Genomic DNA, 22,980 nt, shown 5'->3' with positions numbered 1-22,980 from the left:
AGGACTGCATATGGTGACATATATGTACTTTGAACTTTGACAAATAGGTGATCAATCGTGTCCTCAATTTCTTACAGATTGGTGTAACTACACTCTCCAACATCTTTATTAGAACATAAAAGGGTCATGCTCACTACAGTAGACATCTCTGCCTGGTATAATTTATGTTCAAGTTCATATAATTTAATGAATTGATGGATTTCATTAATCTATGACATTAATTGTCACAGAGGAAGATCTCTGAGCCCATCAGCACCTTGAAAAGATCTTACTCATTCCGTCACTTGTAAATTGACTTGCAAATTCTGCTGACAGTCATATTACAAAGGATCCATGCAGCAGGCAAATAAATCGCAGTCTTAGATCTCTTTGAAAAATTCCTGTCAGAGATTCATATCCAGTTTCTTCAGAAAGCTCTGATTCTTCAAGCATCTAGTTTTAGTCAATGTAGTAACTGACTGCACCTTTATTAAGCATCTTTCAAACTGACATGTAAAAGCAAAACATTGGAAAAAGCAATGGATAAAGAAAATACTTGATTTTTATTTAGAAATTCTTCAAGTACACCATCTATTATAGCATATCTCTAAATATAAATGTCGATAACTTAGCGGCAGCTTCACAGCTTTGCATTGTTTCAATATTCAGTCACAAGTTATTCACATGTTCTCTTTAATTCAACTAATATAAATTAAATTTCAATGTCAAGGTATCCTAAAATAATATAGAACAGACAAATACTTTTCAGGATCAAGTGTTTGAACAGATATCCAATGACTTACTGTTGCCCTGTAAAATTCATTGGCTGCAATCATGTTGAATGTTCTAATGGTATACAAACATAATTCCGGAATGACCTCAGATTTTATTCCTGTGCAATATTGTTTCTTCATCCACATCAATATTTTCATGCACTTAATCTTTTTAAGATGATTTTACACCTTTCCCCTTCATTTTTGGTGTTAATTTTATTTTACTTTCTGTCAAATTAAGTATGATAAAAGCTACTGGTTAGTTGCTTTCTGCTGTCATCTGGAATTCTTCCATGCAATTTATCAGCCTGGGTAAGATCAGAACTGTTTTTGGATTTTCAGAAATTGAAGGCTGAATAAAATTAACATAGGGGTGGTAGAGTACATGCTAAGTGAAATGTTAGACCTTATGAGTAACTTCTTTTGATAGTTAGCATATTATGCAGAAATTCAACAAATAGCTTTAGAAAATTAATAAGACATATTTCTAGCTGCCTGGCGTTCTCTCACACCTTTGTTAAATTCAATGATTGTTGAACAATTACCATTGACAAATTCTTATTTACCAGTAAAATATCTTGAGTTATTTACAAGAACATGAGCCAAAAATTGACACCAGAGCAAAGAAGCAGATCATCTAATCGGTGAGATATACAGCGATTGACTGTTGGATAAAGGGAGCTGCATATGCTTACAAGGCTAGACTTACAGTAATGTAGAATACTTGGAAGCTTGCAGCACGCATAAGGAGGAGTAAGGTCACAGAACAATGGGGGAAAGAATGAAATCAGGATTAAAATCGGGCTTTCTTTAGTGCCCAATACCACAGAGCATTTGCTGCCAGTTAAGATAGAGGCAATAGAGTTTTTGGTTCAAGATTACAGAGGATAGAAAATAGAAGCCTGACCAGTGAAACATTGTAACAAATAGCTTGGATCAGGGATTCAGTAGCAAGTGGGCGAGGTAGGAAGAGATGGGCACTGCTTTTCTAATGCCAACAGAAACATTGTGGAATTAGAAGGCCTTCCCAAGGTCAAAATGACATTTGGGTAGTCTCCATATTCTCCTCCTCTCAAATTTCTCCCCTTTTACAGCATTGATATTTGCTGAAGTAAAATTGCCCAGATATCAGTAATATCCAAGTCACAGGTTTCCATGTGTAACTCCAGACAATGCAAAACATCACAGATGAGCCAAACTTCAGCACGCACACGTCACAGGATACCCAGCAAGAGTGGAAAGCTCAGCTAGCTTTCTTCCTCCATTTGCAAAGTTGCATTCAACAGCTGCTGAATCAGTTTATTAAAACCTGGAATAAGATCCAAATCCTCCATTTGCATATAATTTAGTAATAATTTTTTTTTAAACCATTGGCCTTTAGTCCAAGGGGATTGAGTAATTCTGAATTTAAATGATTATTGCACCTGAAACGTTCTAGCACATTTTTTAAAATATTTTTCATCTTTGCCTTTTCAAGTACTGAGACCATTTTTTCAAATACATGCTCTTCATTGACATCTTCTTTCCATTTCGTTAACAGGGGGTGTAATATTAGAAATATCATGTTCTTGTTCTCCGGTTTTTCTTGCTTAATTATTTTCCGAGCATTTTGAATCTGAAGTAAATTAAGAAACTTAGCAAGCCTCTTTACTGGGATCCTCTGATAGGCCACAAACTGAATAAGTGCTTCATTGCACTCTGTTGAAGAAAGAAAAACCAAGGTTGAACAATTTATTCGACAACCTATATTGGTATTAAGCTATTGATATTTCCAGCCATAATAAACCTTTGTCTTTTCCTTTCTCGAGAAAGTCACAAGAAATTGAAAGTGCCAATAGACGTTCTAATTGAATTTCTTTTTAAACTCAAGACTTGAGTGGAGCTAATATTATGCAGGAATGTACAATGCAGATCAATTAAAACAAATCTCATGTCAAGCAAAATAAATAATTTCAGCAATTCAGCTATATTCATGTATTTCAATGTAGTTCTACTTATTGAATGGAGTTGATGGTTAGGATGAATGAAGAGTGAAAGTATATTTCTCTCCTTTGGTTCTCCTGAGCTCAGTTATTTGTTTACCTGTGCTTTATGATCTGAAAGATTCTAAAGCTGTGGTTGTTATATGTGTGCCTTTGTGTTGGAAGGCTGGGGTTCAGGTCCTATTCCAGAAAAACTCACACATGCTGCAATAGTAAAAAAGGAGTACACTGCAAGAAATGCCTTGAAGGAGAGATAAGGAATTACTCAGAATTCAGGTCGATGGATTTTGTCTACACTTCTCACTGCTTCAATAAAGCAGCCAACATAATCATAGACCCTACGCATTTTGTACCTTCTTTCTTCAATTGTATCCCCTCTTCCACTGGGCAGAAGATACAAAAGCATGTAACACTAGGCTCAAGGACAGCTTCTACCTGCTGTTATAGGACTGTTGAATGGTTCCCTGGAATGTTAAGATTAATTCTTGACCTCAAAATCTACCTCATTATGATCTTGCACTTCATCATTTATCGACACTGGAGAGAAAATTCAAAAATATGAGATGCATAGGGACTTGGGGGTCTTTGTGTAGGGTTCCCCAATGGTTAATTCACAGGTTGAATCTGTGGTGTGGAAAGCCTATGCAATGTTGGCATTCACTTCGAGAGGACTAGGATTTAAAACCAAGGATGTAATGTTGAGCCTTTATAAGGCACAGGTGAGGCCTCACTGGGAGTATTGTGAGCAGTTTTGGGCCCCTTATCTAAGGATGGATAAGCTAACATTGTAGAGAGTTCAAAGGAGGTTCAGAATAAGGATTCTGAGATTGAACTGCTTATCATATGGGGAGTGTTTGATGGTTCTGGGCCTGTACTCAATGGAATTCAGAAGAATGAGGGGGAAGATCGCACTGAAACCTAACAAATATTGAAGGTCCTAGATAGCGTGGATGTGGAGATGATGATTCCTATGGTGGGGGAATCTATGACCAGAGGACACAACCTCAGAATAGAGGGATGTCCATTTGGAACTGAGATGAGGAGGAATTTCTTTAGCCAGAGAGTGGTGAATCTGTGGAATTTATTGCCACAAGTAACTGTGGGCAACAAGTCGTGGGTATATTTATGGCAGAGGTGATTATTCAAGGCACGATGGAATGCAGGGAGAAGGCAGGAGATTGGGGCTAAGAGAGAAATGGATCAGCCATGATGAAATGGCAGAGCAGACTTGATGGGCCAAATGGCCTAATTCTGCTCCTATATCTTAGGGTCTTAAGATAATTTCGATTAGAAGAAGTCTGTTACTGGATGGCTAAACTGTTCATGCCAGTAGCTGCTTTATGTGATGAGCAAGAGAAATGTAAGGTCCTATTCATGACTTTTTTAAATCTTATAAGTTTTGTGGATGGTGCACAGAACATCCAGTGAGATTAATATTTTGATTCTACCGACCTCACAATGATAAATTCTGATTATAGAGAAAATATTTCATTGCATATTGGATATTTAAGAGAATCTAAGCATTATAATGAAAGTGAGAAATACATACCTGTTTTATTGATAGAAGATCCAATATATTTCTTGCAGGGAGTACACAAAGTGTTGTGATATCGGTTACCTGGGACATTAACCACTAAACCTTCATCACAATTTGTGTGAGCTTTACAAGGTTCTGAACTAGAGGGTGTTGAAGAGAAAAAGCCATCAGAACATTGTTCACAGATTGTGTCTTGGAAAGCCGTTCCTAGGAAACACAAAACACATGGGTCCAGTTAAAATTCAGGAGAAAGGAAATTCCTTTCAGAAATACATATTATTGAATACTTTGTATTTCAATCTCAGACTAACATATTTGTGGTCTATAATGAATTTAGGAACCCCATTATTTGACACATAAAGTAGAATCAAAAAGAAAATTATTCATCTGTTTGAATATAATCTCTTATATACCAACCCATTACAGTTCACGTTTACAAAAAAACCTATATGTGCTGTAGGCTAAAATGACAGCCAAATTCAGCTTTAATTCTGAACACTTACTTTCAACTGATTTAGCAGTGGAATTCTGTCTTTCAGAATAAGCCCACTATCTGTACATATCTTTACAGTTTCCCACACATCCTTACTTAGCAAGTTATACACATCATGATTTGCAGAAAAATAAATGTATTATATTTCCTGATAAAATCCACAGGTATCAATACAACAGGTGTTAGATAAGGATCCATTAAGGGAGGTATTAAATTTACCTGCTTTAGTCACACCAGAACCAGCGGGGCACTCTTTGTGTTCCAGGCAGAATTCAAACTCTAAGTAATAACCAGGTTTGCATTCGCACACTCTGTTATGTGTGGAGTTACATTGCTGCTTTTCGTACTGATGCTCCACACAGAAAACGTTACAGTAACGACATTTCCGAAGATAATTCCAGTACTGAGTATAATGCAACTCTGGGCAGCACCCACATATTGTTGGATGTGAACTGGTGCAGTGCTTTTCTACAAACGTCCCCGGTGGGCACTTCTCACATGTCACCATCTGACCAGTTATTTCATCTCTTCTTTGGTAAGTAGGTTTGGCTTCTAACAGAACAGCATCTGCTCTTGAAATAATTCCTCTGAGTGCAATACAGATGATGTACTGTAGAGGAAATTATAATAAAGGAATTATTCAATCTATCTATCTTTGCCAATACATCCGAAATAATTTTGGACAAAATATTCCTTTTGTTTGCCTGTTTTTAGAAATTACAACACTTTAAAATGTACCAAAAGCAATCAGCCATTTCATTCTTCAATAGACACGCAGGCACGATAAGCCGAATGGCAGCCTGGTTCAATGAAGTACAATTTAAAACTCAGATCTGTAAGTTATTAATACTTCAGTATTGGGGTTTCCGACTTAAGATCCCGAAAACTCCAAACATTTCCACACCATAAGCACAAAACCTGCACTATAAAACCAAAAGAGTTTGGCTAGCGGGAGCTCAAGGGATGACAACTCTGGCTTCAGACTTTGATCGAGCTGTAAACTCACTCTGCTTCACGAGCGGAAAGTGGTACACAGATAACTACCAGGATCTTTGAAGCGCGACTTAAATAATCTACTGATTCTCCTACGAGTAAAATGCTTAGTCAATAGCGCTGCCACGTAAAATATATATATTTATAGTTCGAGACATAATTGATTACACTGGACAATATATGAAAAAATGTTTATATATAAAAGACTTTCAATTATTAAATGTGGGTAAAGTTTCTAAAAATAGGAACAGCGTGACACTTTAAACGCTTTCGAACCACGATTTAAACATTTGTCAATGCAGAGTCAATAGCAGCGAAACTTTTCAGAACTGTTCATCCGCTTACCTTGAAGATCATGTTTGCTTGGGATTAGCTCAACTATTGAAGAACCTGATAATCGCATCATTTATAGTGCTACAATTACGTAAGGAATGAATCACTGCGAAATGACGACATTTTCGTAGTTTGAAAGGAAGAAGGAAATGATTGGAGGGATTTCTCAGCGTTCCTATAGAGTACTTTAAAAACATCACCGTTTGGAAAATGATCCCAAAGACTTCATCGGTATTACAAAGTATCACAAGAGTGACCGTGCAATTATAATTCCTGCAATATAACTGGTCTGGGCCTGGGTGCTTGGATTTCCAGCATCTGCAGATTTTCTCATGTCTGAGGAGCACAACCAGAATGGTTAGTCAAATCCAACACCTGGCATGTGTCATAAGTGTGTTTTATGGCACGTGCTAGGTCCTGGATTTAACTGATCATTGTCCTGTAGGAAGAGGAAACCAGAGGTTCTAGAGCGAGTCGTCATTGGGGATCAGAGGAGGAGAGGATCAGCAACTTTAAATTCCTAGTTTTTATCATTTCAGATTTGTCCTGGGTCCAGCATGTAAATGCTATTACAAAGAAAGTAGGGCAGCGTCTCTACTTTCTTAGAAGTTTGTGAAGATTTGGCATCTCATCTAAAACCCTGACGAACTAGAGGTGTGCAATGAAGTATATATTGACTGGCTGCATCGTAGCTTGGTATGGAAACACCAATGCCCTTGAATGGAAACACCTGCAAAAAGTAATGGATACAGCCCAATTCAGCACAGGTAAAGCCGTTGAACACATCTACATGGAGTGCAGTCGCAGGCAAGCAGCATCCATCATCAAGGACCTCCACCACCCAGGCCATGCTCTCTTAATGGTGCTGCCATTAGGAAGGAAGCTACAGGAACCTCAGGAACCACACCACTATGTTTAGGAACAGTTATTGTCCCACAATCATCAGGCTCTTGAACCAGAGGGGATAATAGCTGCTTAGGAGAACGATGGTGCCTAACGGCAACTCCTTTGCTTGCATCTTCAGAAACAGCTTTATTTCTGTCTTTAACATCTCTTTTTCCCTTTCAGCGTTCTTTTGAAGACCCCGACCTGGAGTTACACGCTGACTTTGGTTTGTTGTAGGAATGGGACCTGCTCTCAGGGCCTCACGACTGGCTGTTATTCGGTTCGCCAAAGATGCAGCCTAGAAGACTAGTGCGCCTTCAGGGTTCTGGGATTTCGTGGCTCTGGAGGTGGGTGGACTCGAGGTCGGTACCGTTGCAGGAAATCAGTGTGTCGTGGGAGACGGAAGATCGAGAGCAAGCTGGCTGCTGGTTGTGTGCGCAGAGACCCGAGTTCATTGGGCTCAGAGCTCAGAAGAAGTGATGCAATGGACTTTTAACATCATAAATCAGTGAGTTGTTTGTTATGTCTCCCTTCTCACACTGTTTCCATTATTAGGGAGAGAGAGAGCTTGTGGTATGTAGAATTACCAGGTGAACGAGTGGTACTTGGGGTACTGAAAGTCTGTGTCTTTATTGATGCTTTTCTGTATGCTTCAGTGCTTGGTGGTGGGGGGGGGGTGCAGATGTTTTTTTCGCTCGTGGGGGAGGGTGTTGCTTTGCAGCTGCTTATGCATCAGTGGGGGTAGCTGGGGGGGCTTTGGGGGTCTAACATTTAACTGTCATTCATTATTTGGAGCACTTCTCTGTTTCCATGGATGTTTGCTAAGAAAAAGAATTTCAGGATTTATATTGTATACATTTCCCTGACATTAATTGTACATTTGAAACCTTTGAATTTCATTCAAATTTGCGCCAGCACTGTGCTGTTCCCGTAGTTTATAGACTCACTTTCAAGGACTCTTTATTTCATTTTCTCAATATTTATTATCTCTTTTATTATTTTCTTTTTCTTTTATATTGCATGGTTTGCTGACTTCTGCACATTGGGTGTTTGTCCATCTTGTCATGTGCAATCTTTCATTGATTCTGTTGTGTTTCTTTGTGTAGCCTGGGAAAAATGCACACTCAGGACAACAAATACCGTTTTGCGTCTTTAATTCCTAAATCTGTTTTAAATGTTTTAATGCAGAAAGAAGGTATCAAAATAAAAAAAACAAGTTTGAAAAAACACAATTCCTTACAGTCTCAGATTAATTTTGGTCCACTTACTTGTGTGTCAACTAATTACATATGCAGTATGAAAATACATAAAATAAAATAGACAAAACTAATATGGCAGTTGCAATTTTTGGCACACACGTACTTAAATTCCAAACACGTAAAGGCTAGACCTTGAAATGAATTCTCCTCGCTCACACTACTAGTCTGATAAGGAATTCGCACGACCATGCTATCCAATGCCAATACCTTAATCACGAAAATCTTTCCTCACCATACGACCAGTATGCCTGGGAAAAGCAGCTCCCAGTATTTGATGTTCGTCTTTCTAGAATATTGTAACTCTTATTTTCTACTCTGTATGTGCATAATGATGTCATCATTCTCTCTTAAAGGCACAGGCAGCTGTTTTTGCATCACTGGGGTGAATACATAAGTGCATTTTTAACAATAATAAAAAGTAATATTCAACAGTCACCTGGTTACATTTATATTTACTGTGAATGCCTGCAAGAAAACGAATCTCTGAGTTGTATATGGTGATAAATACGTATTTGATTATAAATTTATTTACAACAGCCCCATCTCTGGTTTGATCATCCATATGTTGTTTTGAGACACCCTCCTGAATGCACCAACAAAGTCTAATCTAATTCCTTGGCACTAAGAGAGTTGACATGGGGAAGTTAAAATCACTCAGTACAACTACTCTTGTCATTTTTACATCTTTCCATGATCTGTCTGCAATTCTGTTCCTCTAGCTCCCACTGATTATTAGGAGGCCAATAGTATAAGCCCATCATGATGATTGCATCTTCCTTATTCCTGACTTGTACCAATATGGCCTTGCTGGATAATCCCTCCATGGTGTCTCTCGGTCTCTGTGCAGCCATGACATTCTCTCCAATCAGTAAAAAAATTGCACTATTTTCACATATGGATGCCATGCCTAAAACATCTATTCCCTGGAACACTGAGCTGCCAGACCTGCTCTTTTCTCAGTTTCTATTCTTTCCTACCATGTCTAAATCATTCCCTCCATCCACCAACCCTCCCACTGCTCAGGTAATGCCTTGTAAATTCTGCTGCAGCCACAACTGTTGAATAATTAAATTAAATCCACTCTGATTCAATGTTGTAAAACAATGAAACATGAAAGCCTCCAAGGGGTTGAATACTTTTTATAGGCACTGTAAATGTAGATCTTCATCCCATTCCTCCGTCTGATTTGAAAGAACTGTGTACAGTTGCAATTAATATGTACATTGCTGGCTTTCACCCTAATCTTCAAGTTAAATCTGAACCCATGTCAGATGATTAAAACTTGTCAAGATTCACAAAGTACCACAATTCAGAAAATTAATAGTTTATTAAAGCTGAATAAGCACAATCTGCAATGTGACATATTACATAACAAATAATATTATAAAAGCCTACAAGAAGTTATTTGAAATGAAATATTGTAAAATGCCATTGGCTTACATGGCCTTTGTACTCCATATATACATCCTTAGCTCTTCATTGTAACTGACTGAATCTTACATAACCCTAATTTGAAATATTACACAATTCTAGCCATCACTCAAAGAAGATTGATCTTAGAGATGGAGATTTACTGTGTTCTCAGTTTCATTGATACATGGCTTACTCTGGATACATAGGTAAGACCCGGAGGCTTCATATTACACAGGATGGACCAGAATGCTGATTTGAAGAAGGCAAAAGGGGAGGGTCTGTGTTTCATGATAAACACCTTGTAGTGCTTGGATGCAGCAGATTAATTACTCTTGTTCCCCCGACCTGGAACGATTAAGTTCAACTTACCAAGAGAGTTCTCTCCTCGATCCAAAGGCCAACATTAAGCAGGCACTTGAAGTATTGATTGCAACCATTAGCAAACAAGAAGCAGCTTACCCTAACACATTTCACATCATTGTAGGAGACTCCAATCAGGCTTGTTTGAAGAAATCTCTGCCCAATTATCATCATCATATAACCTGCAGTACCAGGGGTCCAAACACACTCAACCAATACTGAACTACAATTAGGAACCCCTACTGTTCTTGGAAAGTGGATCACTTGGCTGTTCATCTTCTACCTGCATACAGGTAGAGGCTAAAGAGCAAGGCTCCAGAGATAAGGACAACAAAGGGGTGGTTGTGGGAGGCAGAGGAGCGGCTACGGGATTCCTTTGAATCAGTGGACTGGGCTGTGATCAAGGACTCAGCGGAGGATCTGAACGAATACACCATTGTTGCCACAGTCATAGACAAGTATGTCCCCACAAAATCATACAGGGTCTTTCCCAAGCAGAAGGCCTGGATGAACCATGAGATTCGCAATCTGTTGAGGGCCAGATCGTAGCATTCAGGTCTGACAACCAAGTAAAATGCAAGAGGTCCAGCTACGATCTCCGGAAAGCCATTTCACGTGCAAAGTGTCATTCTGGATCAAATGTGAATCACTGAAGGATGTTGCACAGCTGTGGCAGGGTATGAATGTTTTTAACTCTTATAATGTGAAAAGAAATGACATAGGTGACAACAAAGTTTTTCTCCCAGGTGAGCTCAGTGCCTATTATGCTCACTTTGACTGTCAAAACATTGAGGCACTTTCACAAACTCCCACAGCCCCTGATGATCCAGTGCTTTCAGTCCATGAGACCAATGTGAGAGCATCCTTCAGGGCTGAGAACCCACGGAGAGCACTTGGTCCAGACAGGGTTCCTCACGGAGTACTAAAGAGTTGTGTTGATCAACTGGCTAGAGTGTTCACTGATAAATCCAACCTCTCATGTTGGTAATCTGAGTACCCAGCTGCTTCAAGCAGGCTTCAATTAGACCAGCGCCGAATAAGAATGTAGTAACCTGTCTCGATGATTATTGTCCAAAAGCACTTACATCCACTGAAATGAATTATTTTCAGAAGTTCGTGATTAAGCATATCAAACCCTGCCTGTGAAGCAACTTGGATCCATCCCAGTTTGCCTACCAACACAACAGGTCAACAATAGATGCCATTTTATTGGCCCGTTACTCTACCCTAAAACATTTGGGCAGCAAAGATACATACATCAGGATGCTCTTAGAAAAACTTAGAAAACCTACAGCACAATACAGGCCCTTCAGCCCACAAAGTTGTGCCAAACATGTCCTTACTTTAGAAATTACAGGGCTTACCTGTAGCCCTCTATTTTCCTAAGCTCCATGTAACTATCTAAAAGTCTCTTAAAAGGCCCTATCGTATCTGCCTGCACCACCGTTGCTGGCAGCCCATTCCATGCACTCGCCACTTTCTGAGTAAAAGACTTACCCCTGACATCTCCTCTGTACCTACTCCCCAGCATCTTAAACCTGTGTCCTCTTGTGGCAACCATTTCAGCCATGGGAAAAAGCCTCTGACTATCCACATGATCAATGCCTCTCATCATCCTGTACACCTCTATCAGGTCACCTCTCATCCTCCATTGCTACAAGGAGAAAAGGCCGAGTTCATTCAACCTATTTTCATAAGGCATGCTCCCCAATCCAGGCTACATCCTTGTAAATCTCCTCTGCACCCTTTCTATGGTTTCTATATCCCTCCTGTTGTGAGATGACCAGAACTGAGCAGAGTACTCCAAGTGGGGTCTGACCAGGGTCCTATATAGCTGCAACATTAACTCCTGGCTCCTAAATTCAATTCCATGATTGATGAAGGCCAATACACCATACACCTTCTTAACCACAGAGTCAACCTGTGCAGCTGCTTTGAGCGTCCTATGGACTCGGACCCCAAGATCCCTCTGATCCTCCACACTGCCAAGAGTCTTACCATTAATACTATATTCTGCCATCATATTTGACCTACCAAAATGAACTACTTCACACTTATCTGGGTTGAATGCCATCTGCCACTTCTCAGCCCAGTTTTGCATCCTATCAATGTCCCGCTGTAACCTCTGACAGCCCTCCACACTATCCACAACACACCCAACCTTTGTGTCATCAGCCAACTTACTAACCCATCCCTGCACTTCCTCATCCAGGTCACTTTTAAAAATCACAAAGAGTAGAGGTCCCAGAACAGATCCCCGAGGCACACCACTGGTCACCAACCTCCATGCAGAATATGACCTGCCTACAACCACTCTTTGCCTTCTGTGGGCAAGCCAGTCCTGGATCTACAAATTAATGCCCCTTGGATGTCATGCCTCTTTATTTTCTCAATAAGCCTTGCATGGGGTACCTTATCAAATGCCTTGCTGAAATCCATATACACTACATCTACTGCTCTTCCTTCTTTAATATGTTTAGTCACATCCTCAAAAAATTCAATCAGGCTCGTAAGGCATGACCTTCCCTTGACAACGCCATGTTGACTACTCTTAATCATATTATACGTCTCCAACTGTTAATCAATCCTTCCTCTCAGGATCTTCTCCAGCAACTTATCAACCACTGAGGTAAGACTCACTGGTCTATAATTTCCTGGGCTATCACTACTCCCTTTCTTGAATAAAGGAACAACATTCGCAACCTTCCATCCTCCGGAACCTCTCCTGTCCCCATTGATGATGCAAAGATCATCGCCAGAGGCTCAGCAATCTACTCCCTCATCTCCCACAGTATCCTGGGGTACATCTCATCCGGTCCCAGCGACCTATCCAACTTGATGCTTTCCAAAGGCTCCAGCACATCTTCTTTCTTAATATCTACATGCTCAAGCTTTTCAGTCTGCTGCAAGTAATACTTATGATCGCCAAGATCCTTTTCTGTAGTGAATACTGAAGCAAAAGATTCATTAAGTACGTCTGCTATCTCCTCCATTTCCAAACACACTTTCCCACTGTCACACTTGATAGGTCCTATTCTTTCATGACTTATCCTCTTGCTCTTCACATACTTGTAGAATGCTTGGGGTTTTCCTTAATTCTGCCCGCCAAGGCCTTCTCATGGCCACTTCTGGCTCTCCTAATTTCCTTCTTAAGCTCCTTCCTATTAGCCTTATAGTCGTCTAGATCTCTAACATTACCTATTTTTTGAACATTTTGTAAGCTTTTCTTCTTGACTAGATTTATTACAGCCCTTCTACACCACGGTTCCTGTACCCTGTCTCAATGGAACGTACCTATACAGAACTCCACACAAATATCCCCTGAATATTTGCCAGATTTCCTCCTTACTTTTCCCTGAGAATATCTGTTTCCAGTTTAAGCCTCCAATTTCCTGCCTGATAGCCTCATAATTCCTCCAATTAAATGCTTCACTATCTTGCTTGTTCCTACCTTTCTCCAATGCTATTGCAAAGGAGGCAGAATTATGATCACTATCTCCAAAATGCTCTCCCACTGAGAGATCTGACACCTGACCAGGTTCATTTCCCAATACCAAATCAAGTACAGTCTCTCCTCTTGTAGGCTTATCTACATATGGTGTCAAGAAACCTTCCTGAACACACCTAACAAACTCCACCTCATCTAAACTCCTCACTCTAGGGAGATGCCAATCGATATTTGGGAAATTAAAATCTTCCAACATGACAACGTTGTTACTATTACATCTTTCCGGGGTCTGTTTCCCTATCTGCTCTTTGATATCCCTGTTACTCTTGGGTGGTCTTTAAAAAACACCCAGTAGAGTTAATGACCCCTTCCTGCTCGTAACTTCCACCCACAGAGACTCAGTAGACAATCCCTCCATGACTTCCTCCTTTTCTGCAGCTGTGACACTATCTCTGTTCAACAGTGCCATGCCCCCACCTCTTTTGCCTCCCTCCCTGTCCTTTCTGAAACATCTAAAACACAACACTTGAAGTAACCATTCCTGTCCCTGAGCCATCCAAGTCTCTGTAATGGCCACCACATCATATCTCCAAGTACTGATCCACACTCTAAGCTCATCCGCCTTGTTCACAACACTCCTTGCGTAGAAATAGACATATCTCAAACTTTCTCTATCACCTGCCTATCGTCCCTCTTGCACTGTCTGCAAACTTTCTCTATTTGTGAGCCAACCTCCTTTATCCCAGTCTCTTCAGTTCGGTTCCCAACCCCCAAGAATTCTAGTTTAAATTCTCCCCAGTAGCTTTAGCAAACCTCCCTGCCAGGATATTGGTCCCCCTGGGATTCAAGTGCAACCCGTCCTTTTTGTACAGGCCACACCTGCCCCAGAAGAGGTCCCAATGATCCAGAAATCTGAATCCCTGCCCCCTGCTCCAATCTCTCAGCCACTCAGTTATCCTCCACCTCATCCTACTCCTATTCTCACTGTCATGTGGCACAGGCAGTAATCCTGAGATTACTACCTTTGCGGTCCTGCTTCTCAACTTCCTTCCTAACTACCTGTAGTCTTTTTTTCAGGACCTCGTCCCTTTTCCTACCTATGTCATTGGTACCAATATGTACCACGACCTCAGGCTGTTCTCCCTCCACGCAGGATATTTTGGACGTGATCTGAAACATCCCGGACCCTGGCACCTGGGAGGCAAACATCCGAGTTTCTTTCCTGCATTCACAGAATCGCCTGTCTGACCCCCTAACTATAGAGTCCCCTATCACTACTGCCTTCCTCTTCCCTTCCCTACCCTTCTGAGCTGCAGGGTCAGATTCTGTGCCAAAGGCATGACCACTACCACTTCCCCCAAGTAGGTTGTCAACCCCCCCCCAACAGTACTCAAACAGGAGTACTTACTGTCAAGGGGTACAGCAACGGGGGTACTGTCTAGTACCTGACTCTTTCCCTTCCTCATCCTGACTGGGACCCACTTGTCTGTCTCCCATGGCTCTGCTGTGACCACCTGCCTAGAACTCCTTTCTATCACCTCCTCACTTTCCCTGAAGGTGAAGGTCATCGAGCTGCATCTCCAGTTCCCTAACTCGGTCCCTCAGGAGCTGCAGTTGAACACACCTGATGCAGATACGGCCATCTGGGAGGCTAGGAGACTCCAGGACCCCCCACATCTGACACCAAGCACAGAAAACTGGCCTCACACTCATACTACCTCCTTTCCGCAATTAACACAGTTAAACCTACCTTGCCTCGTAGTTACCGCCTAAGGCTGTTGAGCCAAAGCCCCGTCACTCTGCTGCCCGCTCCGCTGCTGCCCGCTGGATACGGCAGTTTTCTTTTTAAACCTTTCGTGTGCTACTGGCTGACGTCACGCGCCTGTGCAGTCTCGCCTTTCTTTTACCCCGAGTAGTAAAAAACTCCCTTCGCTCTGAAAATTCAGCTGTTCACTCGCAGCCTTCTTGTTCCGAATCAAATTGACTTCACTCTTCATTGTCTACAGTTCAGCATTCAATTTTATCACCCCCAAAAAACTAATCAATAAGCTTCAAGACCTTGGCCTCAATACCCCTTGTGCAGCCAGATCCTCGATTTCCTCATTTGCAGACCCCAGTCGGTTCAGATTGGCAACAACTTCTCCTCTATGATCTCCATCAGCATAGGTGCACCACAAGGCTGTGTGTTTAGCCCCCTGCTCTACTTGCTTTGTGAGTGTGTGACTACGCATGGCTCCAATGCCATATTTAAATTTGCTGACAACATCATTGTCATTGGCTGAATCAAAGGTGGTGATAATTCAGCATGGAGGACTGAGATTGAAATCCTGGCTGAATAATGTCATAACTCAACCTTTTACTGAATGTCAGCAAGACCAAGGAACTGATTAGAGACTTCAGGAGAAGCAAACCAGAAGTCCATGAGCCAGACCTCATCAAAGATGGAGAGGGAAACAACTTTAAATTCATAGATGTTATTATTTTGGAGGACCTGTCCTAGACCCAGCATGTGAGTGCAGTTACAAAACAAGCATGGCAGAGCCTCTGTTTTTTAGATGTTTGCAAAGGTTCTGCGTGTCATCTAAAACTTTGTCAAACTTCTCTAGAAATATCTATAGAAATAGAAATATGGTGGAGAGTATATTGACTGCTTGTATCACTGTCCGGTATGAAAACACCTACGTACATTGTTGAATGGAGAAGCCTCTAAAAAGCAGTGGATACAATCCAATTCAACACAGGTAAAGCACTCCCCTCCACTGAGCACAGCTACAAGAGCAGTCACAGGAAAGCAGAATCCATCATCAAGGACCCTCACCATCCAGGTCATGCTCTCTTCTTGCTGCTACAATCAGGAAGAGGGTACAGGAGCCTCAGGACTCACACCACAAGGGAAAGGAACAGTTATTACCCCTCAAACATCAGGCTCCAGAACTAGAGGGCATAACTTCACTCAATCTCACATGAACTGTTGTTTCATCGATAGACTCGTGCAGCAACTCCTCATCTCATGTTTTTGACATTTATTGCTATTTTATTTATTATTACTATTATTTTTTCTCCGTTTTTGCATCGCTTTTTGTCTTTTGCACATTGTTTGTTTGTCCTTCCTGTTGGGTGTGGGCCTTCATTGATTCTATTGTGTTTCTGATGTTCACTGTGGATGCCTGCAAGAAGCTGAATCTCAGGACTGCATATGGTGACATATATGTACTTTGAACTTTGACAAATAGGTGATCAATCGTGTCCTCAATTTCTTACAGATTGGTGTAACTACACTCTCCAACATCTTTATTAGAACATAAAAGGGTCATGCTCACTACAGTAGACATCTCTGCCTGGTATAATTTATGTTCAAGTTCATATAATTTAATGAATTGATGGATTTCATTAATCTATGACATTAATTGTCACAGAGGAAGATCTCTGAGCCCATCAGCACCTTGAAAAGATCTTACTCATTCCGTCACTTGTAAATTGACTTGCAAATTCTGCTGACAGTCATATTACAAAGGATCCATGCAGCAGGCAAATAAATCGCAGTCTTAGATCTCTTTGAAAAATTCCTGTCAGAGATTCATATCCAGTTTCTTCAGAAAGCTCTGATTCTTCAAGCATCTAGTTTTAGTCAATGTAGTAACTGACTGCACCTTTATTAAGCATCTTTCAAACTGACATGTAAAAGCAAAACATTGGAAAAAGCAATGGATAAAGAAAATACTTGATTTTTATTTAGAAATTCTTCAAGTACACCATCTATTATAGCATATCTCTAAATATAAATGTCGATAACTTAGCGGCAGCTTCACAGCTTTGCATTGTTTCAATATTCAGTCACAAGTTATTCACATGTTGTTTTTAATTCAACTAATATAAATTAAATTTCAATGTCAAGGTATCCTAAAATAATATAGAACAGACAAATACTTTTCAGGATCAAGTGTTTGAACAGATATCCAATGACTTACTGTTGCCCTGTAAAATTCATTGGCTGCAATCATGTTGAATGTTCTAATGGTATACAAACATAATTCCGGAATGACCTCAGATTTTATTCCTGTGCAATATTGTTTCTTCATCCACATCAATATTTTCATGCACTTAATCTTTTTAAAATGATTTTACACCTTTCTCCTTCATTTTTGGTGTTAATTTTATTTTACTTTCTGTCAAATTAAGTATGATAAAAGCCACTGGTTAGTTGCTTTCTGCTGTCATCTGGAATTCTTCCATGCAATTTATCAGCCTGGGTAAGATCAGAAATGTTCTTGGATTTTCAGAAATTGAAGGGTGAATAAAATTAACATAGGGGTGGTAGAGTACATGCTAAGTGAAATGTTAGACCTTATGAGTAACTTCTTTTGATAGTTAGCATATTATGCAGAAATTCAACAAATAGCTTTAGAAAATTAATAAGACATATTTCTAGCTGCCTGGCGTTCTCTCACACCTTTGTTAAATTCAATGATTGTTGAACAATTACCATTGACAAATTCTTATTTACCAGTAAAATATCTTGAGTTATTTACAAGAACATGAGCCAAAAATTGACACCAGAGCAAAGAAGCAGATCATCTAATCGGTGAGATATACAGCGATCGACTGTTGGATAAAGGGAGCTGCATATGCTTACAAGGCTAGACTTACAGGAATGTAGAATACTTGGAAGCTTGCAGCACGCATAAGGAGGAGTAAGGTCACAGAACAATGGGGGAAAGAATGAAATCAGGATTAAAATCGGGCTTTCTTTAGTGCCCAATACCACAGAGCATTTGCTGCCAGTTAAGATAGAGGCAATAGAGTTTTTGGTTCAAGATGACAGAGGATAGAAAATAGAAGCCTGACCAGTGAAACATTGTAACAAATAGCTTGGATCAGGGATTCAGTAGCAAGTGGGCGAGGTAGGAAGAGATGGGCACTGCTTTTCTAATGCCGACAGAAACATTGTGGAATTAGAAGGCCTTCCCAAGGTCAAAATGACATTTGGGTAGTCTCCATATTCTCCTCCTCTCAAATTTCTCCCCTTTTATAACATTGATATTTGCTGAAGTAAAATTGCCCAGATATCAGTAATATCCAAGTCACAGTTTTCCATGTGTAACCCCAGACAATACAAAACATCATAGATGAGCCAAACTTCAGCACGCACACGTCACAGGATACCCAGCAAGAGTGGAAAGCTCAGCTAGCTTTCTTCCTCCATTTGCAAAGTTGCATTCAACAGCTGCTGAATTAGTTTATTAAAACCTGGAATAAGATCCAAATCCTCCATTTGCATATAATTTAGTAATAATTTTTTTTTTAAACCATTAGCCTTTAGTCCAAGGGGATTGAGTAATTCTGAATTTAAATGATTATTGCACCTGAAACGTTCTAGCACATTTTTTAAAATATTTCTCATCTTTGCCTTTTCAAGTACTGAGACCATTTTTTGAAATACACGCTCTTCATTGACATCTTCTTTCCATTTCGTTAACAGGGGGTGTAATATTAGAAATATCATGTTCTTGTCCTCCGGTTTTTCTTGCTTAATTATTTTCCGAGCATTTTGAATCCGAAGTAAATTAAGAAACTTAGCAAGCCTCTTTACTGGGATCCTCTGATAGGCCACAAACTGAATAAGTGCTTCATTGCACTCTGTTGAAGAAAGAAAAACCAAGGTTGAACAATTTATTCGACAACCTATATTGGTATTAAGCTATTGATATTTCCAGCCATAATAAACCTTTGTCTTTTCCTTTCTCGAGAAAGTCACAAGAAATTGAAAGTGCCAATAGACGTTCTAATTGAATTTCTTTTTAAACTCAAGACTTGAGTGGAGCTAATATTATGCAGGAATGTACAATGCAGATCAATTAAAACAAATCTCATGTCAAGCAAAATAAATAATTTCAGCAATTCAGCTATATTCATGTATTTCAATGTAGTTCTACTTATTGAATGGAGTTGATGGTTAGGATGAATGAAGAGTGAAAGTATATTTCTCTCCTTTGGTTCTCCTGAGCTCAGTTATTTGTTAACCTGTGCTTTATGATCTGAAAGATTCTAAAGCTGTGGTTGTTATATGTGTGCCTTTGTGTTGGAAGGCTGGGGTTCAGGTCCTATTCCAGAAAAACTCACACATGCTGCAATAGTAAAAAAGGAGTACACTGCAAGAAATGCCTTGAAGGAGAGATAAGGAATTACTCAGAATTCAGGTCGATGGATTTTGTCTACACTTCTCACTGCTTCAATAAAGCAGCCAACATAATCACAGACCCTACGCATTTTGTACCTTCTTTCTTCAATTGTATCCCCTCTTCCACTGGGCAGAAGATACAAAAGCATGTAACACTAGGCTCAAGGACAGCTTCTACCTGCTGTTATAGGACTGTTGAATGGTTCCCTGGAATGTTAAGATTAATTCTTGACCTCAAAATCTACCTCATTATGATCTTGCACTTCATCATTTATCGACACTGGAGAGAAAATTCAAAAATATGAGATGCATAGGGACTTGGGGGTCTTTGTGTAGGGTTCCCCAATGGTTAATTCACAGGTTGAATCTGTGGTGTGGAAAGCCTATGCAATGTTGGCATTCACTTCGAGAGGACTAGGATTTAAAACCAAGGATGTAATGTTGAGCCTTTATAAGGCACAGGTGAGGCCTCACTGGGAGTATTGTGAGCAGTTTTGGGCCCCTTATCTAAGGATGGATAAGCTAACATTGTAGAGAGTTCAAAGGAGGTTCAGAATAAGGATTCTGAGATTGAACTGCTTATCATATGGGGAGTGTTTGATGGTTCTGGGCCTTAACTCAATGGAATTCAGAAGAATGAGGGGGAAGATCGCACTGAAACCTAACAAATATTGAAGGGCCTAGATAGCGTGGATGTGGAGATGATGATTCCTATGGTGGGGGAATCTATGACCAGAGGACACAACCTCAGAATAGAGGGATGTCCATTTGGAACTGAGATGAGGAGGAATTTCTTTAGCCAGAGAGTGGTGAATCTGTGGAATTTATTGCCACAAGTAACTGTGGGCAACAAGTCGTGGGTATATTTATGGCAGAGGTGATTATTCAAGGCACGATGGAATGCAGGGAGAAGGCAGGAGATTGGGGCTAAGAGAGAAATGGATCAGCCATGATGAAATGGCAGAGCAGACTTGATGGGCCAAATGGCCTAATTCTGCTCCTATATCTTAGGGTCTTAAGATAATTTCGATTAGAAGAAGTCTGTTACTGGATGGCTAAACTGTTCATGCCAGTAGCTACTTTATGTGATGAGCAAGAGAAATGTAAGGTCCTATTCATGACTTTTTTAAATCTTATAAGTTTGTGGATGGTGCACAGAACATCCAGTGAGATTAATATTTTGATTCTACCGACCTCACAATGATAAATTCTGATTATAGAGAAAATATTTCATTGCATATTGGATATTTAAGAGAATCTAAGCATTATAATGAAAGTGAGAAATACATACCTGTTTTATTGATAGAAGATCCAATATATTTCTTGCAGGGAGTACACAAAGTGTTGTGATATCGGTTACCTGGGACATTAACCACTAAACCTTCATCACAATTTGTGTGAGCTTTACAAGGTTCTGAACTAGAGGGTGTTGAAGAGAAAAAGCCATCAGAACATTGTTCACAGTTTGTGTCTTGGAAAGCCGTTCCTAGGAAACACAAAACACATGGGTCCAGTTAAAATTCAGGAGAAAGGAAATTCCTTTCGGAAATACATATTATTGAATACTTTGTATTTCAATCTCAGACTAACATATTTGTGGTCTATAATGAATTTAGGAACCCCATTATTTGACACATAAAGTAGAATCAAAAAGAAAATTATTCATCTGTTTGAATATAATCTCTTATACACCAACCCATTACAGTTCACGTTTACAAAAAAACCTATATGTGCTGTAGGCTAAAATGACAGCCAAATTCAGCTTTAATTCTGAACACTTACTTTCAACTGATTTAGCAGTGGAATTCTGTCTTTCAGAATAAGCCCACTATCTGTACATATCTTTACAGTTTCCCACACATCCTTACATAGCAAGTTATACACATCATGATTTGCAGAAAAATAAATGTATTATATTTCCTGATAAAATCCACAGGTATCAATACAACAGGTGTTAGATAAGGATCCATTAAGGGAGGTATTAAATTTACCTGCTTTAGTCACACCAGAACCAGCGGGGCACTCTTTGTGTTCCAGGCAGAATTCAAACTCTAAGTAATAACCAGGTTTGCATTCGCACACTCTGTTATGTGTGGAGTTACATTGCTGCTTTTCGTACTGATGCTCCACACAGAAAACGTTACAGTAACGACATTTCCGAAGATAATTCCAGTACTGAGTATAATGCAACTCTGGGCAGGACCCACATATTGTTGGATGTGAACTGGTGCAGTGTTTTTCTACAAACGTCCCCGGTGGGCACTTCTCACATGTCACCATCTGACCAGTTATTTCATCTCTTCTTTGGTAAGTAGGTTTGGCTTCTAACAGAACAGCATCTGCTCTCGAAATAATTCCTCTGAGTGCAATACAGATGATGTACTGTAGAGGAAATTATAATAAAGGAATTATTCAATCTATCTATCTTTGCCAATACATCCGAAATAATTTTGGACAAAATACTCCTTTTGTTTGCCGGTTTTTAGAAATTACAACACTTTAAAATGTACCAAAAGCAATCAGCCATTTCATTCTTCAATAGACACGCAGGCACGATAAGCCGAATGGCAGCCTGGTTCAATGCAGTACAATTTAAAACTCAGATCTGTAAGTTATTAATACTTCAGTATTGGGGTTTCCGACTTAAGATCCCGAAAACTCCAAACATTTCCACACCATAAGCACAAAACCTGCACTATAAAACCAAAAGAGTTTGGCTAGCGGGAGCTCAAGGGATGACAACTCTGGCTTCAGACTTTGATCGAGCTGTAAACTCACTCTGCTTCACGAGCGGAAAGTGGTACACAGATAACTACCAGGATCTTTGAAGCGCAACTTAAATAATCTACTGATTCTCCTACGAGTAAAATGCTTAGTCAATAGTGCTGCCACGTAAAATATATATATTTATAGTTCGACACATAATTAATACATTGAAGACAATATATGAAAAAATGTTTATATATAAAAGACTTTCAATTATTAAATGTGGGTAAAGTTTCTAAAAATAGGAACAGCGTGACACTTTAAACGCTTTCGAACCACGATTTTAACATTTGTCAATGCAGAGTCAATAGCAGCGAAACCTTTCACAACTGTTCATCCGCTTACCTTGAAGATCATGTTTGCTTGGGATTAGCTCAACTATTGAAGAACCTGATAATCGTATCATTTATAGTGCTACAATTACGTAAGGAATGAATCACTGCGAAATGACGACATGTTCGTAGTTTGAAAGGAAGAAGGAAATGATTGGAGGGATTTCCCAGTGTTCCTCTGGATTACTTTAAAAACATCACCTTTTGGGAAATGATCCCAAAGACTTCATCGGTATTACAAACTATCAC

General features: G+C 39.8%; 2 protein-coding genes across 2 annotated transcripts; both read right to left on the bottom strand.

The window, feature by feature from the left end:
- Nucleotides 1-433: 433 nt before the first annotated feature.
- On the bottom strand, nucleotides 434-6,124 carry LOC140736027 (tumor necrosis factor receptor superfamily member 6B-like). The gene is made up of 4 exons (XM_073061717.1): nucleotides 6,103-6,124; nucleotides 4,984-5,374; nucleotides 4,284-4,478; nucleotides 434-2,450 (listed from the first exon to the last, which is right to left on the bottom strand). Exons 1-4 carry the CDS (start codon nucleotides 6,112-6,114, stop codon nucleotides 2,098-2,100), a joined length of 951 nt encoding a protein of 316 aa, XP_072917818.1. The 5' UTR covers nucleotides 6,115-6,124; the 3' UTR covers nucleotides 434-2,097.
- Nucleotides 6,125-17,164: 11,040 nt separating this feature from the next.
- Nucleotides 17,165-22,874, bottom strand: LOC140736026 (tumor necrosis factor receptor superfamily member 6B-like). Its single transcript, XM_073061716.1, has 4 exons — nucleotides 22,745-22,874; nucleotides 21,625-22,015; nucleotides 20,925-21,119; nucleotides 17,165-19,092 (listed from the first exon to the last, which is right to left on the bottom strand). The coding sequence occupies exons 1-4, from the start codon at nucleotides 22,754-22,756 to the stop codon at nucleotides 18,641-18,643; spliced, it is 1,050 nt and encodes a 349-aa protein (XP_072917817.1). The 5' UTR covers nucleotides 22,757-22,874; the 3' UTR covers nucleotides 17,165-18,640.
- Nucleotides 22,875-22,980: the final 106 nt, after the last annotated feature.

Source organism: Hemitrygon akajei, chromosome 11, assembly GCF_048418815.1.
Source record: "Hemitrygon akajei chromosome 11, sHemAka1.3, whole genome shotgun sequence".
In the NCBI taxonomy this organism is placed as follows: domain Eukaryota; kingdom Metazoa; phylum Chordata; class Chondrichthyes; order Myliobatiformes; family Dasyatidae; genus Hemitrygon; species Hemitrygon akajei.
This window is presented reverse-complemented; position numbering and strand designations above follow the sequence as displayed.